The following is a 24,956-nucleotide window of genomic DNA, read 5'->3' as shown; positions in this document are numbered from 1 at the left end:
TAGATTTTCTTCTTGTCTCAAATTTATATTGAACTTTTAATCATCAAGTGTCCGATTAACTATAATTCACTTAGATTTTAATTCTATATTTAACTTTCAATCATCAAATATCCTATCAATTGTGGATCATTTGGACTTTCCATTTCTTTGTCAAGTATTCTATTAATCTTGATTTATTTATCGTTTCATATGACGATATGCAATTTTATTGAAAAAGAAATGAACATATGCAACTTTATTGAATTTAAAAAATATATATCAAAATGTTTGTTAGAAAAATTAGATGCAAAAATTTTAATCAAACATTCAATATAACCCTAAATTAATAATATTTTTTTAATTGATAAATTATGTAGCATTTTAAAATTTTACAATAGAATTTATATTATTTTGTGTTCTATTTTAAGAATTTTTATATTTTTATTTTATAAAAAAAAGTTATAGTTCACGTGGGATTATAGTCAAAATCGCTAATTTAGTGGTGCACAGCTGATTGATTGGACAACCTGTCTGTCCAATTGAAGATATGAGCTGACATATTCTGAGGTCACCTACCGATAAATTTTTTTAAAAAAAACTGGTTCTTCAAAATAATATAAAATTGATAGGAAAAGGTACTTTTTGATTATTATTATTATTATTATTACTTTTTTGCTAATATTAAATTTTCGAATTAAGATGTATTATTTGGTAACTACTTTTAATGCTCGGACTCTCTGGTTCGCTTGGAGCCGCCAGTCTTGAGGGACAGTTAGACGTTCCACTAAAAGACTCAGCGGACATTTTATGCTGCCACGCGTCCGAATACTGCGAATCCCAAAGCAAAAGTATCTTTGACTTGCGAGCCTGAGTGGTCGACAAGAATACGCCGGGGACGCTCCTTGATCACCAAGAAATTGACCAATCGCGATCGACCACTTTCATTGCCCTCCCTCCCTCCCTCTTTAAAATGCGTCCTGGATTCCTTCAAGGTCCAATCCATTAATTTGGGAGCATATCAGAGAACCCCCAAAAAAGGTACTCCCAAACTTTTTCTTCCTTTTTCAATGATATTATTATTATTATTATGTTGTTGTTGTTTTTGATCGATCGAGTCATCGTGAATCCAACCTTCCAATTCAATGAGATCTCTACAGGGCGAGAATGGCATCTGAAGAGCAAAACGATGCTGCATCTACTTCTAAGGCTGCAGCAACTGATCAGGAGCATGAATCCTCCAGCCAGAACGACAATCAGGATAAGGGCAAGCACACTGTGCCGTTTTACAAGCTGTTCTCCTTCGCAGACTCGACGGATGTAATCTTGATGACCCTTGGGACGTTGGGTGCCGTAGGGAATGGACTTGCTCTTCCCCTCATGACTGTTCTTTTTGGAAATTTAATCCAGTCCTTTGGAGGAGAGTCCAACCCACATGATGTTCTCCATGAGGTTTCCAAGGTACGTATTCCTTGACCTGGAGAATTAGCCTTAGAATGAGTGAACTTTTACTGATACAATCGAATGCAGGTAGCACTGCAGTTCGTCTATCTAGCAATCGGAGCAGGCGTGGCATCCTTCTTGCGTAAGAATATTATTTCAACTAACTAGACATCTAGCAGTTTCAGTTCTAGTTCTACATGATCATAATTCTGTTAAGTACTCTAATTTTTCTCAGAGGTGGCTTGTTGGATGGCTACTGGGGAAAGGCAATCAGCACAAATAAGGAGCTTGTATTTGAATACGATACTAAGGCAAGAGATTGCATTTTTTGACAAGGAAACGAATACAGGTGAAGTCGTCGAGAGGATGTCGGGGGATACTGTATTTATTCAGGATGCCATGGGCGAGAAGGTATTTATTTGATCCATGTATATATGCATTTTCTTTCCACTGAAACATCAAGCACTCTTAATTATTTATCCTGCTCCTCCTCTCTGGATCAACAGGTGGGCAAATTCATTCAGCTAATTGCAAGTTTTGTTGGAGGATTCGTAATAGCATTTATCAAGGGGTGGTTATTGACCCTCGTGATGATATGCTCCATTCCTCCTTTGGTGCTTGCTGGAGGACTCATGGCCAATGTCATCTCCAAAATGGCTTCGCGAGGACAAACAGCTTACGGAGAAGCTGCGACCGTCGTCGAGCAGACCATCAGTTCAATTAGAACAGTCAGTTTTTTTTCTTTCTTTTTTTTTCGCATCACTAGTAAACCTTGATCGTATCTTAACTGACCTTCCTATTTCAGGTTGCTTCATTTACAGGAGAAAGACTAGCAGTAACGAAGTACGATAAGTCTTTGGTAAGGGCCTACCATGCGAGTGTTCAGGAGGGTCTTGTGGCTGGATTAGGTCTCGGCGCAGTTATGCTCTTCTTTTTTGCTGGGTACTCCTTGGGAATATGGTACGGAGCGAAATTGATACTGGAAAGGGATTACACTGGTGGCAAAGTCATCAATGTGATATTTGCAATCCTCACGGGCTCCTTGTAAGTGAAGGATTGAAGTAGAACTGTACATAACTGATGCATCATGATTTTTCTATTCTTTTCAAATAGCATATGATGAAATTCATCTTGATGCAATTTTTTGCAGTTCATTAGGCCAGGTAGCACCATGCATTACGGCATTTGTAGCAGGACAAGCTGCTGCTTATAAGATGTTTCAGACGATTAACCGAAAGACAGAAATCGACCCGTACGATCCCAAAGGAAAGAAGCTCGACGATATTCAAGGGGATATTGAATTGAAAGATGTTTACTTCAGCTATCCAACTAGACCAGATGAGCAAATCTTTAATGGATTCTCTTTGGCCATTCAGAAAGGGACTACAGTCGCATTGGTCGGTGAGAGTGGAAGTGGAAAGTCGACAGTTGTCAGTTTGATTGAGAGATTTTACGATCCTCAGGCTGGTGAAGTTCTCATCGACGGGGTGAACCTCAAGGAGTTTCAACTCAGGTGGATTAGAGGGAAAATTGGGCTTGTGAGTCAGGAACCTGTCCTGTTTGCCACTAGCATAAGAGACAACATAGCCTATGGCAAGGAGAATGCAACTGCTGAAGAAATCAGGGCTGCAGCGGAGCTTGCTAATGCTGCCAAATTCATCGATAAATTGCCTCAGGTAACCACTTTGTTCCTTTTAGTTCACAAGCAAGCTCTTTTCCTATCTTACAATCCTGGAATTTAAGTGAATTTGAAAATTTTAAGTCAGTTGTTTGTCTGAAATGCTGGACTGAGGATAACTACAATATGCAGGGTTTGGACACTCTGGTTGGGGATCATGGAACTCAGCTTTCTGGAGGTCAAAAACAAAGAGTTGCCATTGCCCGAGCAATTCTGAAAGATCCTCGTATTTTGCTTTTGGATGAAGCTACAAGTGCGCTCGACGCAGAATCAGAGAGGATAGTACAGGAAGCACTTGATAGAGTCATGGCAAACCGTACTACAGTTGTAGTTGCTCATCGACTAAGCACCATTCAAAATGCGGATACCATTGCTGTGGTACATCGAGGATCCATTGTCGAAAAGGGTAAACACACTTCTCTCGTTCTTGTGCATAAGAAAATTGGACAACTATTCATAAATTATCTGAATTTGTTTCTTTTTCAGGTTCACATGATAAGCTACTAGAGAATCCAAATGGAGCTTATAGCCAGCTTATACGACTGCAAGAAATGAACCCTGAATCAGTTAGTATAAACAGACCTGATTCAAAAAAATCTGATGTGTGGGTTGGTTCAGCTAGGTCCTCTAGCAAAAAATTGTCCATGCACCGTTCCAATAGCCTTGGATCATCAGGCAGACATAACAGCAGCAATTCCTTTCAAATTTCATTTGGTTTGCCGGTAAGTGTCGATGTACAAGATCAATCTGAGAATGTGGATCCAGAAAGACCTGCTGAACAGGCGAAAGAAGTACCGCTCCGTCGCCTAGCATATCTTAATAAGCCCGAGATTCCAGTGTTGATCCTTGGTTCAATTGCCGCAGTCGTTAATGGTGTCATATTTCCAGTCTACGCAATTCTTCTTTCAAATGTGATTAATGCATTCTACGAGAGAGACCCACACAAGCTCAAGAAAGACTCTAACTTATGGTCGTTAATGTTCCTGATATTTGGCGGCATTTCTTTATTGGCTATTCCAGCTAGAACATACTTCTTTGGTATTGCAGGAGCCAAGTTAATAATGAGGATTAGGCTAATGACATTTCAAAAAGTGGTTAACAAGGAGATTGAATGGTTTGATAATCCTGGGAACTCTAGTGGTGCAATTGGGGGAAGGCTATCAGCAGATGCAGCTTCAGTCAGAAGTCTTGTGGGAGATGTACTTTCATTAATTGTTCAGAACATTACAACATTGATCACCGGTTTGGTGATTGCTTTCGTCTCCAATTGGCAACTCTCTTTAATAATCCTAGCGTTGGTGCCTCTCTTGGGATTCAATGGATACGTACAGATGAAGTTTATACAGGGATTTAGTAAGGACGCAAAGGTACGAATCATTAGCTATATTGGTATGCCTTTCATGAGTTCTTTTGTAGTGTTTTCATAGCCATATCCAGTTTTCGTACAACTAGTAGTACAGTTGTGTGATTCTTGATTTGCTGGATCAAAAATTAAGTTTTCTGATGAGTTCCAATCGAAATGGGTGTAGATAATGTACGAGGAAGCCAGTCAAGTTGCAACTGAAGCAGTAGGAAGCATCAGAACAGTTGCTTCATTTTCTGCCGAAGAGAAAATCATGACCATGTACAAACAGAAATGTGAAGGCCCTACAACAAAAGGAATTAGGCAAGGGATTATCAGTGGTACTGGCTTCGGTGTGTCCTTCTTCTTGCTGTTTTGTGTCTATGGAGCTAGCTTTTATGCAGGAGCAAGGTTGGTTGACAGTGGAAAGACTACTTTTGCCAAAGTATTCCGGGTATTGAGTTTGAAACCTTTCTTCTTTATATTTTCATCAAAAGTCTTAACAATTTCATGTAACAATGCAACGTACACTATCAGGAAGATAACACCATTATATCGGAGCAAATACAATTGATTATTTTCTACTAATATTGCTCCAATTTTTTTTGAAGGTTGTTTTTGCTCTTGCAATGGCAGCCATTGGGATATCTCAATCAAGTTCCTTGGCACCAGATTCCTCCAAAGCCAAAACTGCTGCAGCTTCAGTATTTGCCATTCTTGACCAAAAATCTAAAATAGATTCTAGTGATGATTCAGGTGTGACACCGGAGAGATTGAAGGGAAACATCGAAATACGGCATGTGAGTTTCAGGTACCCTACACGCCCGGATATCCAGATTTTCCAGGATCTATGCTTGTCAATCCACTCTGGAAAGGTAAATCATTACTTGCTGGTTTATGTTGAGCTATGTAGCACAAAACTACAACGCTTGGAATTTGAATTATCAGTTTAACAACTTTCTTTTGCTTCTCGTCAGACGGTTGCTCTTGTTGGAGAGAGCGGCAGTGGGAAGTCGACTGTTGTATCACTGTTGCAGCGATTCTACAATCCTGATTCTGGAGAAATATTGCTAGATGGTATCGAAATTCAAAAGTTTCAACTGAGGTGGTTGAGGCAGCAGATGGGCTTGGTGAGCCAAGAGCCATCTCTCTTTAACGATACAATTCGGGCTAATATCGCTTATGGAAAGGAGGGAAATGCTACAGAAGCTGAGATCATATCTGCTGCAGAATTGTCTAATGCCCACAAGTTCATCAGTAGTTTGCAGAAGGTCAGTCAGTTGCTGTATCTGAAATCTTGCATCTACAGTTCATTAGCCAGACAAATTTATTTGTTACTAATTCTATAAAATACTTGTTGAATGCCAATCTCAAGATTTGGTAGAAAACATTTTAGCATTCATCAGACAGCCTAAAACTTATATTTGCCAAAGTACTATCATGTATGCATACTGATCTTGCCGATTGCAGGGCTATGAAACATTAGTCGGGGAACGGGGAGTTCAGCTCTCTGGTGGGCAAAAACAGCGTGTTGCTATTGCACGTGCCATCGTGAAGGACCCAAAGATCCTATTGCTGGACGAGGCAACGAGCGCACTGGATGCTGAATCTGAAAGAGTGGTCCAAGAAGCATTAGACCAAATCATGGTCAATCGAACCACTGTTGTTATAGCTCATAGATTATCTACCATAAAGGGAGCAGATGTGATTGCTGTGGTCAAGAATGGAGTGATAGTCGAGCAAGGAAAGCATGAGACGCTGATGAAGATCAAAGATGGCGCTTATGCCTCCTTGGTCGCACTTCATGTGAGCTCTGCACACTGACATGGTTCCCTCTTGCAGCACAAAATTTTGCCTCATGCATGTGCTTCTTTTATCTACAATTCCAACTGGTACTTTGTTGTATCTTTAGTTAAAATATATCAAATAAAATCATCTTTATTTACGGAATCGATCTCATGCAATCAAGTTCTTGAGCAGGTTGCCCAATCTTTATTTATGGGATATCTTTCGCAGCTTAATTTGACAATTGAGCAGCCTCTCTCTACAAATTAAGAGATTAATCAATTCTAGTCATATAATACAGCAAAGAAATAATTCAATGAACTACCTATTCTATCACCTATCTATGTTCTTCCTGAAAGGACTTGAGTTTTCTTCTAATCCTATGAATTCTAGGAACGAAATAAAAACTTGAATTGAGAAAACACAAGATTTGATCTAATTTCATCGAAAACATGGTATAATATATAAGCATAAACAAAAACGACAAGGAGCCTAATTGAATAGTCATCCTCCTTATCCTTTAGCGTCGTCTAGAAGATCCTGAGAAAGAAGAAGAAGCGAAAGCAAACGGGGAAGATCTTCTAAGAGGCTTAGGGGTGACGACAACAAAAAATTTCTTATCAATGGGGAACAAGAAACTAGATCAAGATATGTTAAAGTTAATGTGTTATCACTTAAGTTTACTCATCACTAAGGTTACTTGCCCCCTAAGTTTCTAAGGTTACTTGCCCCCTAAGTTGCTAGGTTACTTGCCCCCTAAGTTTCTTTCAAGTCTATATAAAGGCTTTGTAATCAAAAGTTTAAGAATCAAGAAAAACTATCTATTTCTCCTCAAGAGCTCTACCAAAATACTTACCAATTTCAACAGTTGGTATCAGAGCGTCCAGGTTCTACCAATCCAAATCCATGGCCAGCTCGAGTTTAACAAACATCAACCATCTCATTCCAGAGTTTAATGGCGAAGACTATGATTTCTGGTACGTGAAGATGAAGACCATCTTTCGATCTCTTAACCAATGGGAGATTGTGGAGAATGGAGTACAAGAGCCCGAGGAAGCCACTGCCCTCAATGAGGCCGGTCTGAAGAAATTAGAGAAGTCTCGACAAGCCGACGCAAGTGCTCTCTCAATCCTTCAAAGAGCAGTCACTAAGGCTATATTTCCCAGAATCATGCGAGCCAACACGGCTAAAGATGCGTGGGGGATCTTGCAGAGCGAATTTCAAGGAGATGTGAAAGTAAGAGCGATTAAGCTCCAATCACTACTCAAGGATTTCGAAAATGCCAAGATGCAGGAGAAAGAAACACTCATGGAATTCTCAACCAGAATCTTTGATCTGATCAATATAATGAAATCTCATGGTGAAGATATTACAGATCAAAGGCTGGTACGCAAAATTCTCATCTGTCTTCCTGAGAAATATGATCCCATTATTGCCGTCATTGAAGAAACAAAGGACCTAACAACACTCACCGTTCAAGAAGTGATGGCGTCCCTAAAATCGTTCTAGCAAAGATTGTCCAGACATTCTGAGAAGCCAATAGAGGGTGCATTCCAATCAAAGCTCAAAATTGGTAACAACGAACGAGAAGGCCAATCACGATTTGGATGGAAATCAAGAGGACGAGGTGGACGTATCTCAAAAGGAAAAGGAAAAGACAACTCATCGAATTGCAGCAATTGCAATAAGCCAAATCACTCCGAGAAGGACTGTTGGTTCAAAGGTCAATCGAGATGCAAAATATGCAATCGATTTGGTCACCTCGCCAAAGATTGCCGAAATAGGAACACTTATCAGGCAAATCAGGTTGGAGAAAATCAAACAGCTGAGGAGACACATGGAACATTCTATGTATGTCACACGGCCACCAACAAGGAGCAAGGAAAATGGTTGCTGGACAGCGGATGTAGCAACCATATGACGCCGATCTCAGAAATTTTCTCTGAACTCGACATTAGCATCAATGCTCCTGTTCAGTTTGGAAACGGAGAGCAAACAAAGTCAAAAGGACTTGGGAAAATCGCCATCGAGACGAAGGAAGGACCGAGTTGCATCAACAATGTCTTGTGTGTGCCGAGCTTGAGTCAAAATTTACTCAGCCTCGGACAATTGGTGGAAAATGGGTACAAGCTCTGCTTCGATAACAATGAATGTGTTATATTTGACAGGAGAGATAAGTCAAAGGTGTTCACAAAGATCAAAATGGTCAATCGAAGCTTCGCTCTCAACATCAATTATGCTGACCTAAAAGCTCATCAAGCTTCTACCTCGGACTACCTGACATCAACCTTATGGCATCGACGACTCGGTCATCTCAATTTACAAAGCCTCAAAGAGTTATCTGGCAAGAGTATGGTGCAAGGACTTCCTCACATAGAAGGAAAGCAACATGTATGCGAAGGATGCGCGTTTGGAAAGCAACATCGATTACCTTTCCCAAAAGGAGTATCATGGAGAGCTAAAGAAAAGTTGGAACTTATCCACACCGACGTCTGCAGGCCGATGGACACCCTTTCTCATGCTCAGAATAGGTATTTCATTCTTTTCATCGACGATCACACTTGTATGACTTGGGTCTATTTCATGAGGCAGAAGTCCGAAGTATTCATGATATTCAAGAAGTTTAAGAGTCTCGTCGAAAAACAGAGTGGATGCTTCATCAAAACCTTAAGAAGTGACAGAGGCAAAGAATACGCTTCTAAAGAATTTCACAATTTTTGTGAAGATGAAGGAGTAGAAAGGCAACTAACGGTAAGGTACACCCCTCAACAAAATGGTGTTACCGAGAGGAAAAACCAGACAATCGTTGAAATGGCAAAATCAATGATGCACGAGAAAGGTTTACCCAAAATCTTCTGGGCTGAAGCAGTCTACACAGCCGTTTATTTATCTAATCGATGCCCAACCACAGCCATACCAAACAAGACTCCGTTTGAAGCATGGAGTGGTAGAAGACCATCGGTGAACCATCTCAAGGTATTCGGAAGCATTTGCTATTCTCAAATTCCAAAACAGAAACGAAGCAAACTTGACGAATCTAGCGAAAGATGTATTTTTGTCGGCTACAACACCATGAGCAAAGGTTATAGACTATTTAACCTACAGCTGGGTCAAGTTATTATTAGCCGAGATGTTCAAGTTGATGAAAATGCTTTATGGAATTGGGAAGAAAACAAAGTTGAAAAGAAAGACATTCTGATCAGTACTGACAAAGAAGATGAAATTGAGCCAAGCACACCAGATTCAAGCTCATCTCAACCCAACGAAGAAAGCTCAACTGATCCAACTTCATCAAACTCCTCATCCCCAAGCGCAACTCCAAAAAGGTACAGATCATTGAGCGATATATATGCTACATGCAATTATTGCTCAATTGAGCCTGAGAACTTTGCTGAAGCAATCAAAGAAGAACCATGGAAAAAAGCGATGGAGGAGGAAGTTCGTGTAATTGAAAAAAATCAGACATGGTAGCTCGTCGATAAACCAAGAGACAAAGAAGTTATAGGTGTTAAATGGATCTACAAAGTAAAGCACAACCCAGACGGATCCATTCAAAAACACAAAGCAAGACTTGTGGCCAAAGGATATTCTCAACAGCCTGGAATTGACTACGGGGAGACGTTTGCCCCAGTAGCTCGGCTAGACACAATCCGAGCTATAATTGCATTCGCCGCCAGCAAAGGGTGGAAACTTTATCAGCTTGATGTCAAGTCAGCATTTCTCAATGGTGAATTGAAGGAAGAAGTGTATGTAGATCAACCTCAGGGTTTCATCCTCAAAGGAAAAGAAGAGAAAGTCTACAAACTTAAGAAAGCGCTATATGGACTTAAACAATCTCCTCGCGCTTGGTACAGTGAGATCGACAACTATTTCAACCGAACAAAATTCGAAAAGAGCAAGAGTGAACCAACTTTGTATGTCAAGCAGCAAGGTAATGATGTTCTTATAGTCACTCTTTATGTTGATGACCTAATTTTCACTGGAAGCAACGAGAAGATGATCGAAGAGTTCAAAGATGACATGGCTCAAAAGTATGAAATGAGCGATATGGGTCTACTTCGACATTTCTTGGGCATGGAGATCTACCAAGAAGAAGAGACAATCTTTATCTGCCAAAAGATATATGCAGAAAAGATTCGAAGAAATTCAACATCTCGGGATGCAATCCTGTCTCTACACCACTCATTATGGGGGAGAAATTGAAAAAGGAAGATGGAGGAAAAGCAGCGGATGTCACTTATTACCGTAGCCTCATTGGTAATTTGTTATATCTCACAGCAACTAGACCTGATCTCATGTATGCTGCAAGTCTACTTTCAAGATTTATGCAGAGTCCGAGCCATTTTCATCTCGGTGCAGCAAAGCGGGTCTTACGATATGTTCAAGGGACAACTGACCTCGGTCTAAGCTTTCAGAAGAATCACGCACTTAATCTTGTCGGATATTGTGACAGTGATCTTGGTGGATCCTTAGATGACATGAAAAGCACTTCGGGGTACTGTTTCTCCTTTGGTTCAGCAATATTCTCATGGGTATCCAAGAAACAACAAAGTGTTGCACAATCGTCTGCGGAAGCCGAGTACATCTCAGCATCAGTAGCCACTTCACAAGCAATTTGGCTTCGAAAAATCTTGGCTGATCTCGGTCACCATCAGATTGAAGGAACCGTGCTATACTGCGACAACAAATCTGCAATCGCTATGGCTAAGAACCCAGTTCACCACAACCGAACTCGACATATAGCACTCAAGCATCATTTCATTCGACAGGCAATTGAAGATAAAGAAATTCAACTTGAGTTCTGTCGATCTGAGGAGCAATTATCTGACATCTTCACAAAAGCACTTCCGAGAGAAAGATTTCAACAGCTCCGAGCCAAACTTGGAATCCGACAACACATTAAGGGGGAGTGTTAAAGTTAATGTGTTATCACTTAAGTTTACTCATCACTAAGGTTACTTGCCCCCTAAGTTTCTAAGGTTACTTGCCCCCTAAGTTGCTAGGTTACTTGCCCCCTAAGTTTCTTTCAAGTCTATATAAAGGCTTTGTAATCAAAAGTTTAAGAATCAAGAAAAACTATCTATTTCTCCTCAAGAGCTCTACCAAAATACTTACCAATTTCAACAAGATATGATACCCTAAACCTTTGGAGACCTTTTTTTATATAGACAATCAATTTGTTATCAACCTATAGATGATAATGAATTGGGCTAAAGGGTTCTACACATTCAACCTCATTAGATAACCCGAAATCCAATAAGTTTAAATTAGATCACTTTAATGAATTCAGTTTGTACTCATATGCACAACTTACAATTAAGTCCACTAATTAGAGATAATAACCAACAATCTCCCATTTGGGTTACTTGTAAATTGTTAATGAAATACAAGCAAAATTCTAGCTGATATCAAACTTTATGGGTACAAAATATTCCTATAAACAATCTCGTCTATTAACTTTTTTGGTATATGACTAAAGAGCTCATGGCTACTATATATGCATCACTAAGTCTCAACAATAATTACAATACCAATGTCATTAATAATATAGATCAAGATGTGTAGAGTAAAAATTACATGAAAATGTGATCAGTACATATCAATTTTCAACTTGTCCTAATATGACCTCAAAAGAGGTCAAATCATATTTGTAAAATACTTTATGCTAAACTGTAATAGCAAATTATGATCCAAACTTTATGATTCCAAAAGGAATTTACATCATATTTATAAATACTAAATGTTAAACAGTAGTAGTAAATTATGATATCATAGTAGAGTGTCAAAAAAAATATAAATTCCATTAATATTTTGAACTTTAAGTACATACTATAATCAAAACAAAATATTTATCTTTATTAACATAGAGCAATAAAATAAGATAAATATAGACCCTAACTAGATGAATTCTTCTACCATAAGAAGAACTCATATATCCACAACATACGCATGAAACACCTTAGGTACCAAGCCCTCAGTGAGTAGATCTGCCAACATGGAATTTGTTCTGATGCGCTCTATCATAATCTTACGACTCTAAACTCTTTTTTTAACTGCTAGAAACTTGATGTCGATGTGCTTGGACTTCGACAAACTATAATTATTCTTGACATACAATTCTGCAACTTTATTATCACAGTTAATCCTTAGTGGCCTATCAATGTCATCAATGATCTGCAACGCTATGATGAAGTTCTGCAGTCAAATCCTATGATTGGATGTTTCATAGCATACTATCAACTTTGCCTCCATAGTAGAAGTAGCTATTAGTGTCTGCTTGACGCTCTTCCAAGATATAACTTCTCTAGCTAGAATGAAAATATTGCTTGAAGTGGACCTACTATTATCCAAGCATCCAATAAAATTAGAACCGGAATATCCAATCACCTCCAAGTGATCTGACGTTCGATAGATGATCATGTGCCCTTTAGTTCTCTGCAAATACCGCATCACTCTCTTTATAGCTCTCTAATCTGATGGTCCTGAGTTACTAACATATCTGTCTAATATCCTCACTACAAATACTATATCTGGTCGAGTACAAACTTGTGCATACATCAGACTTCCCACTGTTGATGCATATGAGAATTGTTCCATCTCCTTTATTTCAAGTTCAAGCCGTAGACACTGCTGCATGCTAAACTTATTACTTCTTTACACAAGTGATGAGCATGAAGTATATAGAGTTTTATTATGTTTTCACGCTATTTTGGATTGAATTTTCATGTTTGAATTCCATGATATTCTACTCTTTTTTTTTTTGCTTCTTTATTATGATCCTCTATTCCTAGATACTACTTCTGTGTAATTTTGATGACAGGAGTGAAGATTGAAGCCAACAAGGAGCAAAATGACAAAGCCAACAAGCCACCTACCTTGCCACGGACTGTCATGCCCAGTGGCACGATCAGTGGCAGGTTCGGCTGCCCCGCCATGGGTGGCCATGCCCAGTGGCATGGCTGGTGGTGGGCTCGGCCTCCCTACCATGAGCGGTCGTGCCCAGTGGCATTGCACATAGCGGGCTCGATGACCGTGACACGGGTGGCCCATGCTCAGTGTTATGGGTTGTGCCCGGCTCTGTAGTATTGCCATGATTGCCCGTGCCCAGCGGCATGGGTCGTGGCCGCTAGATCTAGCAATTCATGGTGGACACGGGTGCCCATGCCTAGCGACACGACCCATGTTGATGCCTATTTTCCAGCCCTATATAAAGGGTTCTCCTCATTTGGAGATATATCTTCGGCTAGGGGCTTCGTCCCTCTCCTTAGAGAATGATTCTCCCCTTTAGTAGGATCCTAGATCTTAGCTGATCCGCCCAATCTATCCACCTCTAGAGTAAGGAAGCATCCTAAGATACTGACAATCTCCTCGATAAGCATTTCTTCTTCTTTATCTCACATTTTAATTATAAGTATGCTTTACTTTGTGTCTTTGGGTTGTAAATCCTTCGCAACAGAGTAGATCTCCTAATTCTAGGAGTAAGAAGTGAATGATCGAGTAGAGACGAAAGGGAGGATGGGGGTGAATATCGTTCATTTAAAAAAATCATTTCTTTTCATGTTAATTCGTAAAATAAGAAACAATGGAAGTTAAACTAAAAAGATAGACAAGTTCAGTTATTTAGTTCGGAGCCTATGACAACTCCTACTCTAAGACTCATGATCCTTGATCGCACAATTGGACAATTCACTAATAGTTGTCTTTCTAAAAACTTCAAAGAAGAAGTAACTCGTACAAATGATGTATAAGATAGTAACAAATTACTATCTTACATAAATAATACATGCACAAAATATACCGATATAATTGAAGAATTAGTGCGCAGATCATTGGACAAGATTCGTAGTAGCTTGCACACGTAGTTGAAGCGTAGTAGCAGCACAAACAGAAGAGTAGTAGATCAGAAGGTGTAGGATTGAAATGCGCTAGAGGGAAGGGGGTGAATAACGCTCGTAGTTTTTTCACGCGTTTCAGAAAGTACAGAGTAATGCAACGGAAATAAGAAATAACGCAGATGCAAATCAAGCTCTAACACTTTTCTTTTATTTGGTTCGGAGCCTGTGACAACTTCTACTCCAAGGCTCACACTCATTGAGTGTTTACTTTAGGCAATTCATTATCAATCTGGAATTTACAAGTACAATAATTAAAGTACAATAATTGAAAGTATACCAACAACTACAAATAATGAATTTCGGGCTTCCGGTTGTCGGAGTTGCATTACAGCTTCGTCGGATCGTCTTTTGAGCAGCGCGTAGTAGAAAGATTATGAAGATCAAGTGTTATTCAACACCTGCTCGAGACTGCCTTAAATATCCTCTTGAAGGCGTCTTCAATCTCCATGGAAGGCGCCTCCAGTAGAGATTCTTATCCCTTCCGCGTTGGAGACGATAGCTTTCGTGGCCTGCGCTATTTATCCATCCAAAGGCACCTTCAAGCTCCATGGAAGGCGCCTTCCATCCAGTATCCAAGGTGCCTTTAAGCTCCTTCAAGGCGCTTTCTGCCCTGCTTCTTACGTAATTGCAGCCTGGATGCTCGAGGTGCCTCCAACAGCCCCGGAGGTGCCTCCAACAGCCCCGGAGGCGCCTCGGGCATTGTTCATCCGAGCTTTTAAAGTCTTTTTTGCTTCATTCAAGATACATTAGTCTAAAATACCAAATATATCCTGCAAAATAGAGTTTAGGATAATAAAATATGAACAAATATAAGTGATTGACAGTCTTCGAACTGTTTGATTCTGATTTTGAGTTTTGCCGAAACTCTAGGTCGAATCGATGCCTACCATTCTCTCTTCGGAGAACACGTCCTCACCTACTTCTCTTAGAAGAGTTTACCTTTTTGTCGGACCGATCCTCTAGACTGACTGGACTTTTGCTTAGTGTCTGAGTCTTCAGGACTTTCTCGCTGGACGTCCGATCCCTGACCCGTCCAATCTTTCACCTGGTCCGCGATCACTAGGATTTTCACCTAGAGTCCTCAACTTTGAGATTTCTCCCAAAGTGCTCGACCCGCCAAAACTTTCCACCCATGGTTACCACCCCTAGGATTTTCCACTTGCCTAATTACAGCTAGGACTTTTACCTAAGAATACTTAGGACTTTCCTGCAAGCTCATTCAGACTTGTTAGACAACAAGTAACCTTAATTTTGAACCTTTTGCCATTATCAAAACATAGGCTCGATCGTCTGATGCTTTCTACACCAATAATCTCTTTTTTTTTATTATAACAACATAATTCAAAGTTAAGTCAAATATATAACAATAAGTATGAAAGAAAATGCAATAATAAAGACATGCAGAATATAGAACAACAATTTAATTTGATTTGTTATCTCCCCCTTAAATTTCTCCTTTATTTGCTGTTAGATACCCCTTAATTTTCTCTTTTTCTTAACTTTAGCTTCTCTCTCCCTTTGACATATATCAAAAACACTTTCGAGAGAGTTGAAAATACTTTTAAACAGACTAAGATTTTGAAAGTTTTGAAAAAATACTGAATTTTGAAGAATAAAACACTTAGTCTATATGAGTTTTGAAGAAAACACTTAGTTTATATTAAGCTTTATAACACTTAGCTTAAAAAAGATTTTGAGTATTTAGCTTTAAAAAATTGAGAATCTTAGTTTAAACTTTTTAAAGAAAAGATAAACAATTTTGAAATTTAAAATACTATCACTTTTTGAGAGTTTAACTTTTTTTTTAAAAAAAACTTTATTATTATTTTTTTAAAAAACTTATTATTTTAAAAAAAAATATTAAACTTTGGAAAATAACTTTAACTTTTCAAAGAAAAGAGTTTAACTTTAAAAATTTTAAAAAAACTTTAACTTTTTAAAGAAAAGATTTGAACTTTAAAAGTAACATTAATTTTGAAAAATCATTTTAAATTTTCACTCCCCCTGTATTAATGTAAAAAAAAATATTTTAGTGTCCTAGAGTCCAAGCATGAGTTTTTAAAGAAAAATAACTTCAACATAAACATCCTCCTTTCTTAACAAAATGTCTAACCTTTAGCTACTAGCTGTTTATCATGGTAGCAGCTTTCACTTGTTTAATCAAGTTAAGTAGGTGTTTCAGTTAGTTTGACTAAGCATGGATAACTTAACTTGATTAATTTGATTTTGGTGTTTATTGCTCAGACATATGTCGATACACAGACATAAGCATTCTGAAGTTCAGGCAGTACCCTATACATCTCACACTATTCTAAGTATTTTTCATACACAAGCAAGGTAATCCTAGTGTGCTTATGAGATGTTCTGGCTGAAATCAGGGGGTACATGTTTTCTAAGGGGAAAGTCGTAAACTATTTCCAAACTTTGAAAATACTAGTAAAACTAGGAGTTTTGAAAATAATTTTCCTAGAATTTTAAAACATGATTTTGAAAAAACTTAATAAAAGGAGTAATTTTGAAAAACTTTAAGATCTATTCGACTATGCATATACCTAATTATCTTCTAAGTGTGCTGAATTTAAGTTCAGGTAAGGATTTTATGAAAATGTCTGCTAGGTTTGTTTTGGACTTATCATAGTCAAGTACAATATCACCCCTAGCTACATGATCCCTTACAAAGTGATGCTTCACTTCTATGTGTTTAGTCCTTGAGTGGTGTATTGGATTTTTGGTTATAAAGTTTATTGAACTTATGTTATCAATTGAGATTTTTATATTTTTATATTCTAGTTGATAATCTCTTAAGGTATGCATCATCCATAATAGTTGAGATGCACATCCACCCATGGCTATATATTCTGCTTCAGTGGTGGATAAAGTAACATAGTGTTGCTTTCTACTAGACCAACTTACTAAGCACTGTCCTAGAAATTGACAGCTTCCACTTATACTTTTTCTATCTAATTTACATCCAGCATCATCTGAGTCAGAGTACCCGACTAAGTTAAATGTGCTAGTCCTAGGGTACCAAAGCCCTACATTTAGGGTCCCTTTAATGTACCTAAGTATTTTTTTTTTACATTGGTTAAATGTGATTCTTTTACACAAGATTGATATCTAGCACACATACCTACTACAAATAAAATATCAGGTCGACTTGCAGTTAGATATATATAGTAGACTTCCTATTGCACTCCTATAGGATTTTAAGTCCACTGGTTTTCCTTCAAGTCAGAGTCAATTTTAGTATTAGTTGCCATTGGGGTATTTATATTTTAGAATTTTCCATTTCAAACTTTTTAATTAATTCTTTAGTGTATTTGGTTTGAAAAATATGAATTTCTTCTTTTGTTTGTTTTATTTGTAAGCCTAAGAAAAAATTAAGTTTTCCTACTAGGCTCATTTCAAATTCATTTTCCATTACTTTAAAAAATTATTTTAGGAATTTAGTATTTGTTAAGCCAAAGATGATGTCATCTACATAAATTTGATCTATAAAGATATCTTTTTCTAAGGTTTTAGGAATTCCTAAGGTTTTAGGAATTTAGTATTTTTTTTGTAAGTATTTTGAATAGGAAATGTATTTGTAGTTAACATGATATTAATTGTCAAAATATATTATTGTAGAAGAGATATATTTGGGAGGTGGGGTAGGAGAAAATGTTTTAAAAAATTTGGAATGCCTACTACTCTAAATTGTACAAGGGCATATTGTATAAGTGGAGGCAAAGGAGCACCAGGTCATCCAAGGATCCTGATGCAGTTTGGCAGTCTTGGAGAGCCATTTGGGCTACTCAGCATTGGTAGGACAATTCATCAATTGCTCGAAGCAATCACAATTCAGAGCCTGTTAGGCTAAGTACCGAATCCACAAAACATACTGTTGGATCTCGTTCGATTATGGAGCATGCCTCTAACTTAGTAAGTTTAAAATTAATTTATATAAATATTTCTTACATATGTTTTATTATTGATTTTAATGTATTTGTATTTTTCTGTACATAGGCTATTGAATTACAGAAATCTCCCACTTGTTAGAAGATATTTAACAAAATTCATAAGAAGAAAGATTGGTCATTTGTCGATCGGCGTTCTTTAGCAATTAACGTAAGAATATTAAATTTTGTAAATATATTTGTAGACTTTATGTGGAGATTAATAAAATTATTATTTTGACAAAAAAAGCAATGTCCACTAGAGTTACTGAGGCATCTCAGCCTAGGGCAGAGGGAAAGGGGTCACAACCTCTTTCCATCGATGGGGTTAATAACATTTATTATGATATTGTCGGCGAAAGAAACAAAACCTCCCTCTATCGACTTGACTCTCAGCCTAAAGTTATCGATGAGTAGATGAGGGCTCTAGGGATCAGGGGTCGTCCTAGTTCCTCCTCCTTATCTAGTGAGGAATAAGAATTACAGGAGAAAAATGAGGACTTGCGGACTCGACTATCATCATTGGAGGAGACGATGGTCGGGAGGGGCGTTGAGATACGGTAGATGCGATAGCGACATGCTTAGACTGAGGAGATAGTTCACATATGTAAGCATCTGTAGCAATGTTGTCTCCGGATTCATAAATGTACTACCTTCATCATTTAGAGTCCCAGGAGACCCAGGATCCCAACCATTTTCCTACGGAGTAGATAATTTTGAGGTATGTTATTGTTTATCTTAACTTTTAATTTTAGTAAAAATAATGCTATTTTTTTATAATTATATGCATCTCTGATTATATTATATATTTCCATAATCATTTTCAGCTTTTGTATATTTTTATCTCAGGGGCACAGGTATGTATTTTTAAAGAATGTCCACTAGGTAAACTAGTTATTAGTTTAAGATAAGTAATTATATCTTTTGTTAGGACCGAAGGATGCTCACATATCTCCACAATGACATGATATTATCCACTTTGAGCCTAGACCCTCATGACTTTACTCTTGGGCTCTACCCAAAAGACCTCAAGTTAATGGAGATATCCTAATCCTTTTAACCCCATGATTTTTCTCAAATCTTTCTAATATGGGACTTTGATTGAACACCAACAATCGTCCCCTCAAACAAAGGACCACAATTACTCTCATGGTCCGGGCCTCCCCGCAAGCATCTGGTCACTTTGACCTGCTCTGGGCCTCCCCGCAAGCATCTGCACTCAATCATCTTGACTTACTCCGGGCCTCCAAACAAGCATTCAGTCATCCTGACATGCTCCGGACTTCCCTGCGAGCAGCTTGATCCGATCAATCTTGACCTGCTTCGGGCCTATCTGTGAACATCCGGTCAAACCTTGACCTGCTTCGGGCCTCCCTGCGAGCATCCGGTCATCCTGACCTGCTCCGGGCCTACCCTCAACTTCGTTCAAGGCCACCCCACATGGCATCTGGTCCGGATCATGTCTCTGATGTCATTTGTTGTGCAAAAGAGGATGTCCACATATCTCCATACTGATATGATATTACCCACTTTGAATCTAGGCTCTCATGGCTTTGCTCTTGGGCTTTATCCAAAAGGCCTCAAGCCAATGGAGATATCCTATATCCTTTTAACCCCATGATTTTTTCCAAATCTTTCTAATGTGGGACTTTGATTGAACCCCAACAATATTGTATTTTCTATTTATAACTAATCTCAATGAAATTTCATGTAGAACCTAGAGATGATTTTGTTTATGATTTGATTAGAATGTATTATATTTGATTACTGTCTTGTTCTTTATTTTCATTAAGATGACAAAATTATCTTATATTAGATTTGGGCCTTTTTGGATTTATTATTATGTATCTATTGTTCATTTTAATTCATATGGATTATTGTGTTGTTTGTAATGTGTTGTAAGTTTGTTATGTGTTTTGAGTTTGTTATATTGTAATTGTTGATATGTAATGAGTTTGTTGTGAATTTTGTTGTTATGTATTATGAGTTTATTGTGAAAATTATCATTAATGATGGTTCGAGTGAATTAGATTTATATGTAAATAGAGAAAAATAGGAAAAAAATGAAAAAGTCATATCTCACGGTCGCCATCAACGACAGATTAATGGAATATCCGTCGAAATTAGCGATGGATATTTGAAATATCTGTCGCTAAGTGCTGAACGTTGATACTCTCTTTGATACTGTACAGGATTAAGCAATTAGCAACGGATATTTGATATTCATCACTACTTCTAGCGACGAAAATTAAAATATCCGTCGCTAATACCCCTAACGGAAATTTGACTCCGTTCAGCTAGTAGCGACAGATATTTTAATTTTCGTCGCTAGAAGTAGTGATGAATATCAAATATTTATTACTATAGTATATCAACAACTAATATCTACACGATGATATGTATTCCGTCGTTATTCCGTTGCAATATGCTTCTAGCGATGGAATATGTCCATCGATATTTGATACTTTTTTGGTGTGAACTATATATGATCTGCCTCTTCCATAAGTAATTGGACCACTTCAACTACATTAGTCCTCACCTAATAAAGCTTATTTGGTAGGTTGCACTATCAATATCCCGTTTTAATTAGCTTCCTTCATGCTTAGTTTGTCCAAAGTGGATGTATATCAAATCGTATGACTGCATTATTTTTGAGGAGTCTTCATTTGCTCTCAATTCATCAGTTATTGACGACAACACAACACGACCAATAATTCCACTGTCATAACTGTACGAGCATGATTTCCACACAAAGAGTTTGCTGATTACTGCACCATTTGAAGTCAAAAGATTAGTCAAAAACGTTTCATATCTTTGCCACTGCTTTCCTGAAGGAGTGCAAAAGAAGAGATGCCTCATCTAGAATGTTAGACTGACTAATCACATGAGTTTACAAATTGCGTTTCTTAATTGTATGATAACTAACTAATCCTTGACTTACTGTAGATGAAACACAAAAACAATGATAATTTGGTTTATTAGACATTACAAATAGAAAAGTTCGTTAAATTAAGAATAGCATTGTGTTCATGACAAGGATGGGTTAGGCTCCGAAGTTGACAATCTTTGGACAATATAATTAATCAAGTATTATTATAATGGGTGGTCGTAGATAAAAAGAGTGACTGATCATTGACAGAATTATATAATTTTTTTTGACTTTTTAGATTTAAATGTGGGTTTAATATAAATGCTTGACTGTTGCTTGAAATTTGGATTTAATATTGTTATTTGGAAGGCTATTTTATTAAGAGGTGCCAACGTAGTGTGGATAACTTTTTTGTTTGTTTGCTGCAGTATTTCTAGTGTCTACTCTCTCAACAATGTTTTAATACACGTGAATCGTACTGGGTGATTAAGACTCGTATTTTTCATATATATATATATATATATATATATATATATATATATATATAAAATTTTGATATCTTATTCGCTTGCACAGACCACGATTGTCCGCGCGCTTGATATCACTTGTTTTATTTTTTTTTTAAAATAAAATAATTAAAAAAATAAAAATATTATACATGTTTTTTTTGAATTAAAAAAATAATTAAAATATTTTTTAAAAATTTTATTTATAGGGTTCAGGCTTTGGGTTATAAATTTTATGTTATTTTTTTTTAGATTTGACCTATAGGGTTCAGACTTCCCAATTAAGTTATAGTATTTGGTTAAAAAAAATAAAATAAAATAAATTTAAGTATTTATTGAGTATTATAATATGTAGATATATTAATGTATTAGAAATTTATATAAAGAAATTTTAATTTTTTTAATTAATTTTTTAAATTAATTTTTTAAATTTTAAATATTAAAAAAAATAATAAAAAAAAACGAGTGATCTCCTGCGCGCGCGCAGTCGCGCACTGTGCGAGCGCGTATATATATATATATATATATATATATATATATATATATATATAAAAGGATTTAATATCCTGTGCGCCCGCACAGTGCGTGACTGCGCGCGCGCAGGATATCTCTAGTTTTAGTGTTTTTTTTATTTTTGAATTAAAAAATAATAATTAAAATATTTTTTAAAAATTTTATTTTTAGGGTTTAGGCTTTGAGTTATAGTATCAAAGTTTTTTTTTTTTTTAGATTTTACCTCTAGGGTTCAGGCTTTGGGTTATAGTATCAAAGCTATTTAGGGTTCAGGCTTTGGGTTATAGTATCAAAGCTAATTTTTTTTAGATTTTACCTCTAGGGTTCAGACTTTGGGTTATAGTATCAAAGCTATTTTTTTTAAGATTTTACCCCTAGGGTTTAGACTTCCCAATTGGGTTATAATGTTTAATAAAAAAAAAAATTATAAATGAAATAAATTTAAGTATTTATGGAATATTGTAATGTGGTTAGGCGATATATTTATGTATTAGGGATTTATATAAATAAATATTGATTTTTTTAATTAGAATTTAAAAAAATTAATTGAAAAAAAAAGTCGGATATGCTGCGCGCGCATAGTCGCGCACTGTGCGGCGCGTAGCATATCACGACTATATATATATATATATATATATATATATATATATATATAATATAAAGAAATGATGAAAAATGGAGTAAGGTAGATGAGAGCAATGATAACTTACCAAGAGAGTCCTCCCCCTTACCTTATACAGAGAGAGAAATCCTAGAGACCCAAATTATTTAAGGGTATCATTGTAATTGCGATGCCCTTTCAAACCGCCATATCCCTTTGTATGTCGAGAAGTCAGAAGGTTGATAAGTTGGTAGGTTAGGAGGTTGACTGACGCCAGACTAGATGACGATTATCCCATGAGATGATAAGGAGAATTTGTGAAGTAAATAAGAAGAGAAACTGTTATCCTCGAGGTTTTTCCAAAAAAAAAAAGAAAATTTTATTCTATAATAGAGGATAATTCCTCAAATAGCTAAACAAATGCTTATAAATTCATAATTTTCAAAACTATCATAACTACCTTAAATATAAAAAAAATATATAAATGATTAAAAATAGCAAAATAGATGTTTGGAGCCTCCGAAAAACAAATAGATGTTTGAAACCTCCGAAAAGGTACTAAATGTCATTTTTCAGATCCAAAATTTGACAGTTATGGGTTCCACCTTATAACAAATCTATGTTTCTGAATGAACTTCGATTCAAGCTAAACAGTGCCTCGTTTTGATACTCAAGTCAAAAGTTATGACCATTTGAAATTTGGGAGGTTTTCTCATGTTGGTCCTGTATTAGTCACCCTCGTTTGAAAAGAACTTGTCATCAAGTTCACAGCCGTATTATTAGCATCCATTGAATAAGGAGTCAAATACTTCACATTGAATACATTAGGAGTTTTTAAGTGAAGGCGCAACTGGTACGCACTATCATTAAACTTTAAAATATCTCATACAGTCTAATGTTTTAATCTTTAAGCTTGTTATACTCACCCATAGAAAAATGATCACTAGTCAATATAGCCTAAACAAAGTCATCAATATCAAAAAGTACTTGACGACGATCACGGTGAGCATGAGTCTTGTACTTGGTGTTGTTCTCTTGAATAACTTGCTTCACTTGCTTATGTATATCTCAAAGATGCTCTTCTACTTTAGGACTAAATCATCCTATACAAGAGATATAGCAATCAAGTACCCCTGATGGGTTCTTCCTATAGACAAACTTAAAATGATTAATGTGGTCCTATTTTTTGATCTTTTATAGGAAAAATCTGTTTAAGGTAATGCTAAATCTCACTACTTCGATTTAGTTCCTGTCAAACACCTTATAAGATTGCTTATACTTTGATTAACCACCTTAATCTGTTCATCTATCAAGGGGTGGTTAGAGCCGTTAATTTGGGTTGGGTCCGTCAGATTGACCTGTCCCGTCAAAAAATTTAAATAGATTAGGTTGAAATTTTATCAACCAAATCCGTTGCGGGCCAACCCGCCTAGACCCGTGACCCACGCAGGTCGGCCCACGGCGAGGTTGGGTTAGCCCATGAGTTGAGAAATAAGAACACCTAATGGATGATTCCACCATCGATCCACTTTTGATGAACATCTCTAGCAAAGATACATGACAACTTGGCAAATGAATTTCAAGATCAGCAAGCAAAACAATAAGAAGGAATAGATGGAAATGCTATAATAACTCAAGGCATTTGAATAAGTATGTTAATCCTTCAAGCGTGTCTTTATTTTCAAGGGTCGAAACAAAATCTAGAAAGCTTTCGAAGTCCATCTCACGAGTATTACCCCCACCAGTTTTATTTCGGCGTATACACTCATCAAAAAGTTTGCACATAAGCTAAGCAAACAAAGAAGATACTTTAGGTTGTGCATGTTGTTATGATACATTTCCTATTGAATAGAATTTTTTTATCATGGCATTCTAGGTTCTTAAAAGCGGTGAGTGTTTTTAAAACATAAAAAATGGTAGCATCCTTTGCTACACAGAATATGTTCTTATTTATGAAATTATTAATCTAGCTAAAGAAACAATATAGTGGTAGCATTAGGGGTCATGAAGGAAGTTTCCATAAAAAATGGGATGACTCGCGGGTTCTCTATCCATTTTTAATTTTTTTTTTTAAAAAAAATTGATGGGCTCATGGGTTGGCCTGCCTAATCCGCAACTCGCCTTGGATTAAGTTGGGTTGGGGATTTTCTAATCCGCCAAGATAACTGGTCGACCCGTCTCGCCTTGCCAAATGGCTAACCCGTCACGGGTTGGCCCATCTGATAGCTCTAGGGGTGGTAGACACTGCTAAAGTTTAGCTGATTACCCAATTTCCCTATAAGCTCTTCCAGAAATGACTGATAAACCTGATATCATGATCTGAAGTCGTGGATCAAGGAATGTCATGTAAACGCATGATCTCTTTGAAGTAAAGATAGGCAATTCGGACAACATCCATAGTCTTCCTGTAACC

The 24,956-nt window shown here is 37.0% G+C and overlaps 1 protein-coding gene across 1 annotated transcript; it reads left to right on the top strand.

Moving 5' to 3' along the window:
• Positions 1-859: 859 nt before the first annotated feature.
• LOC122046964 (ABC transporter B family member 11-like) lies at positions 860-6,384 on the top strand. The gene is made up of 13 exons (XM_042607942.1): positions 860-1,017; positions 1,137-1,437; positions 1,507-1,561; positions 1,655-1,830; positions 1,926-2,147; positions 2,225-2,463; positions 2,570-3,095; positions 3,230-3,503; positions 3,584-4,464; positions 4,627-4,893; positions 5,051-5,314; positions 5,417-5,710; positions 5,910-6,384. Exons 2-13 carry the CDS (start codon positions 1,144-1,146, stop codon positions 6,261-6,263), a joined length of 3,846 nt encoding a protein of 1,281 aa, XP_042463876.1. The 5' UTR covers positions 860-1,017; positions 1,137-1,143; the 3' UTR covers positions 6,264-6,384.
• Positions 6,385-24,956: the final 18,572 nt, after the last annotated feature.

Source organism: Zingiber officinale, chromosome 2B, assembly GCF_018446385.1.
Source record: "Zingiber officinale cultivar Zhangliang chromosome 2B, Zo_v1.1, whole genome shotgun sequence".
Taxonomy (NCBI): Eukaryota; Viridiplantae; Streptophyta; class Magnoliopsida; order Zingiberales; family Zingiberaceae; genus Zingiber; species Zingiber officinale.
The sequence above is the reverse complement of the archived record's forward strand: the minus strand, read 5'-3'. Positions and strand labels throughout refer to the sequence as shown.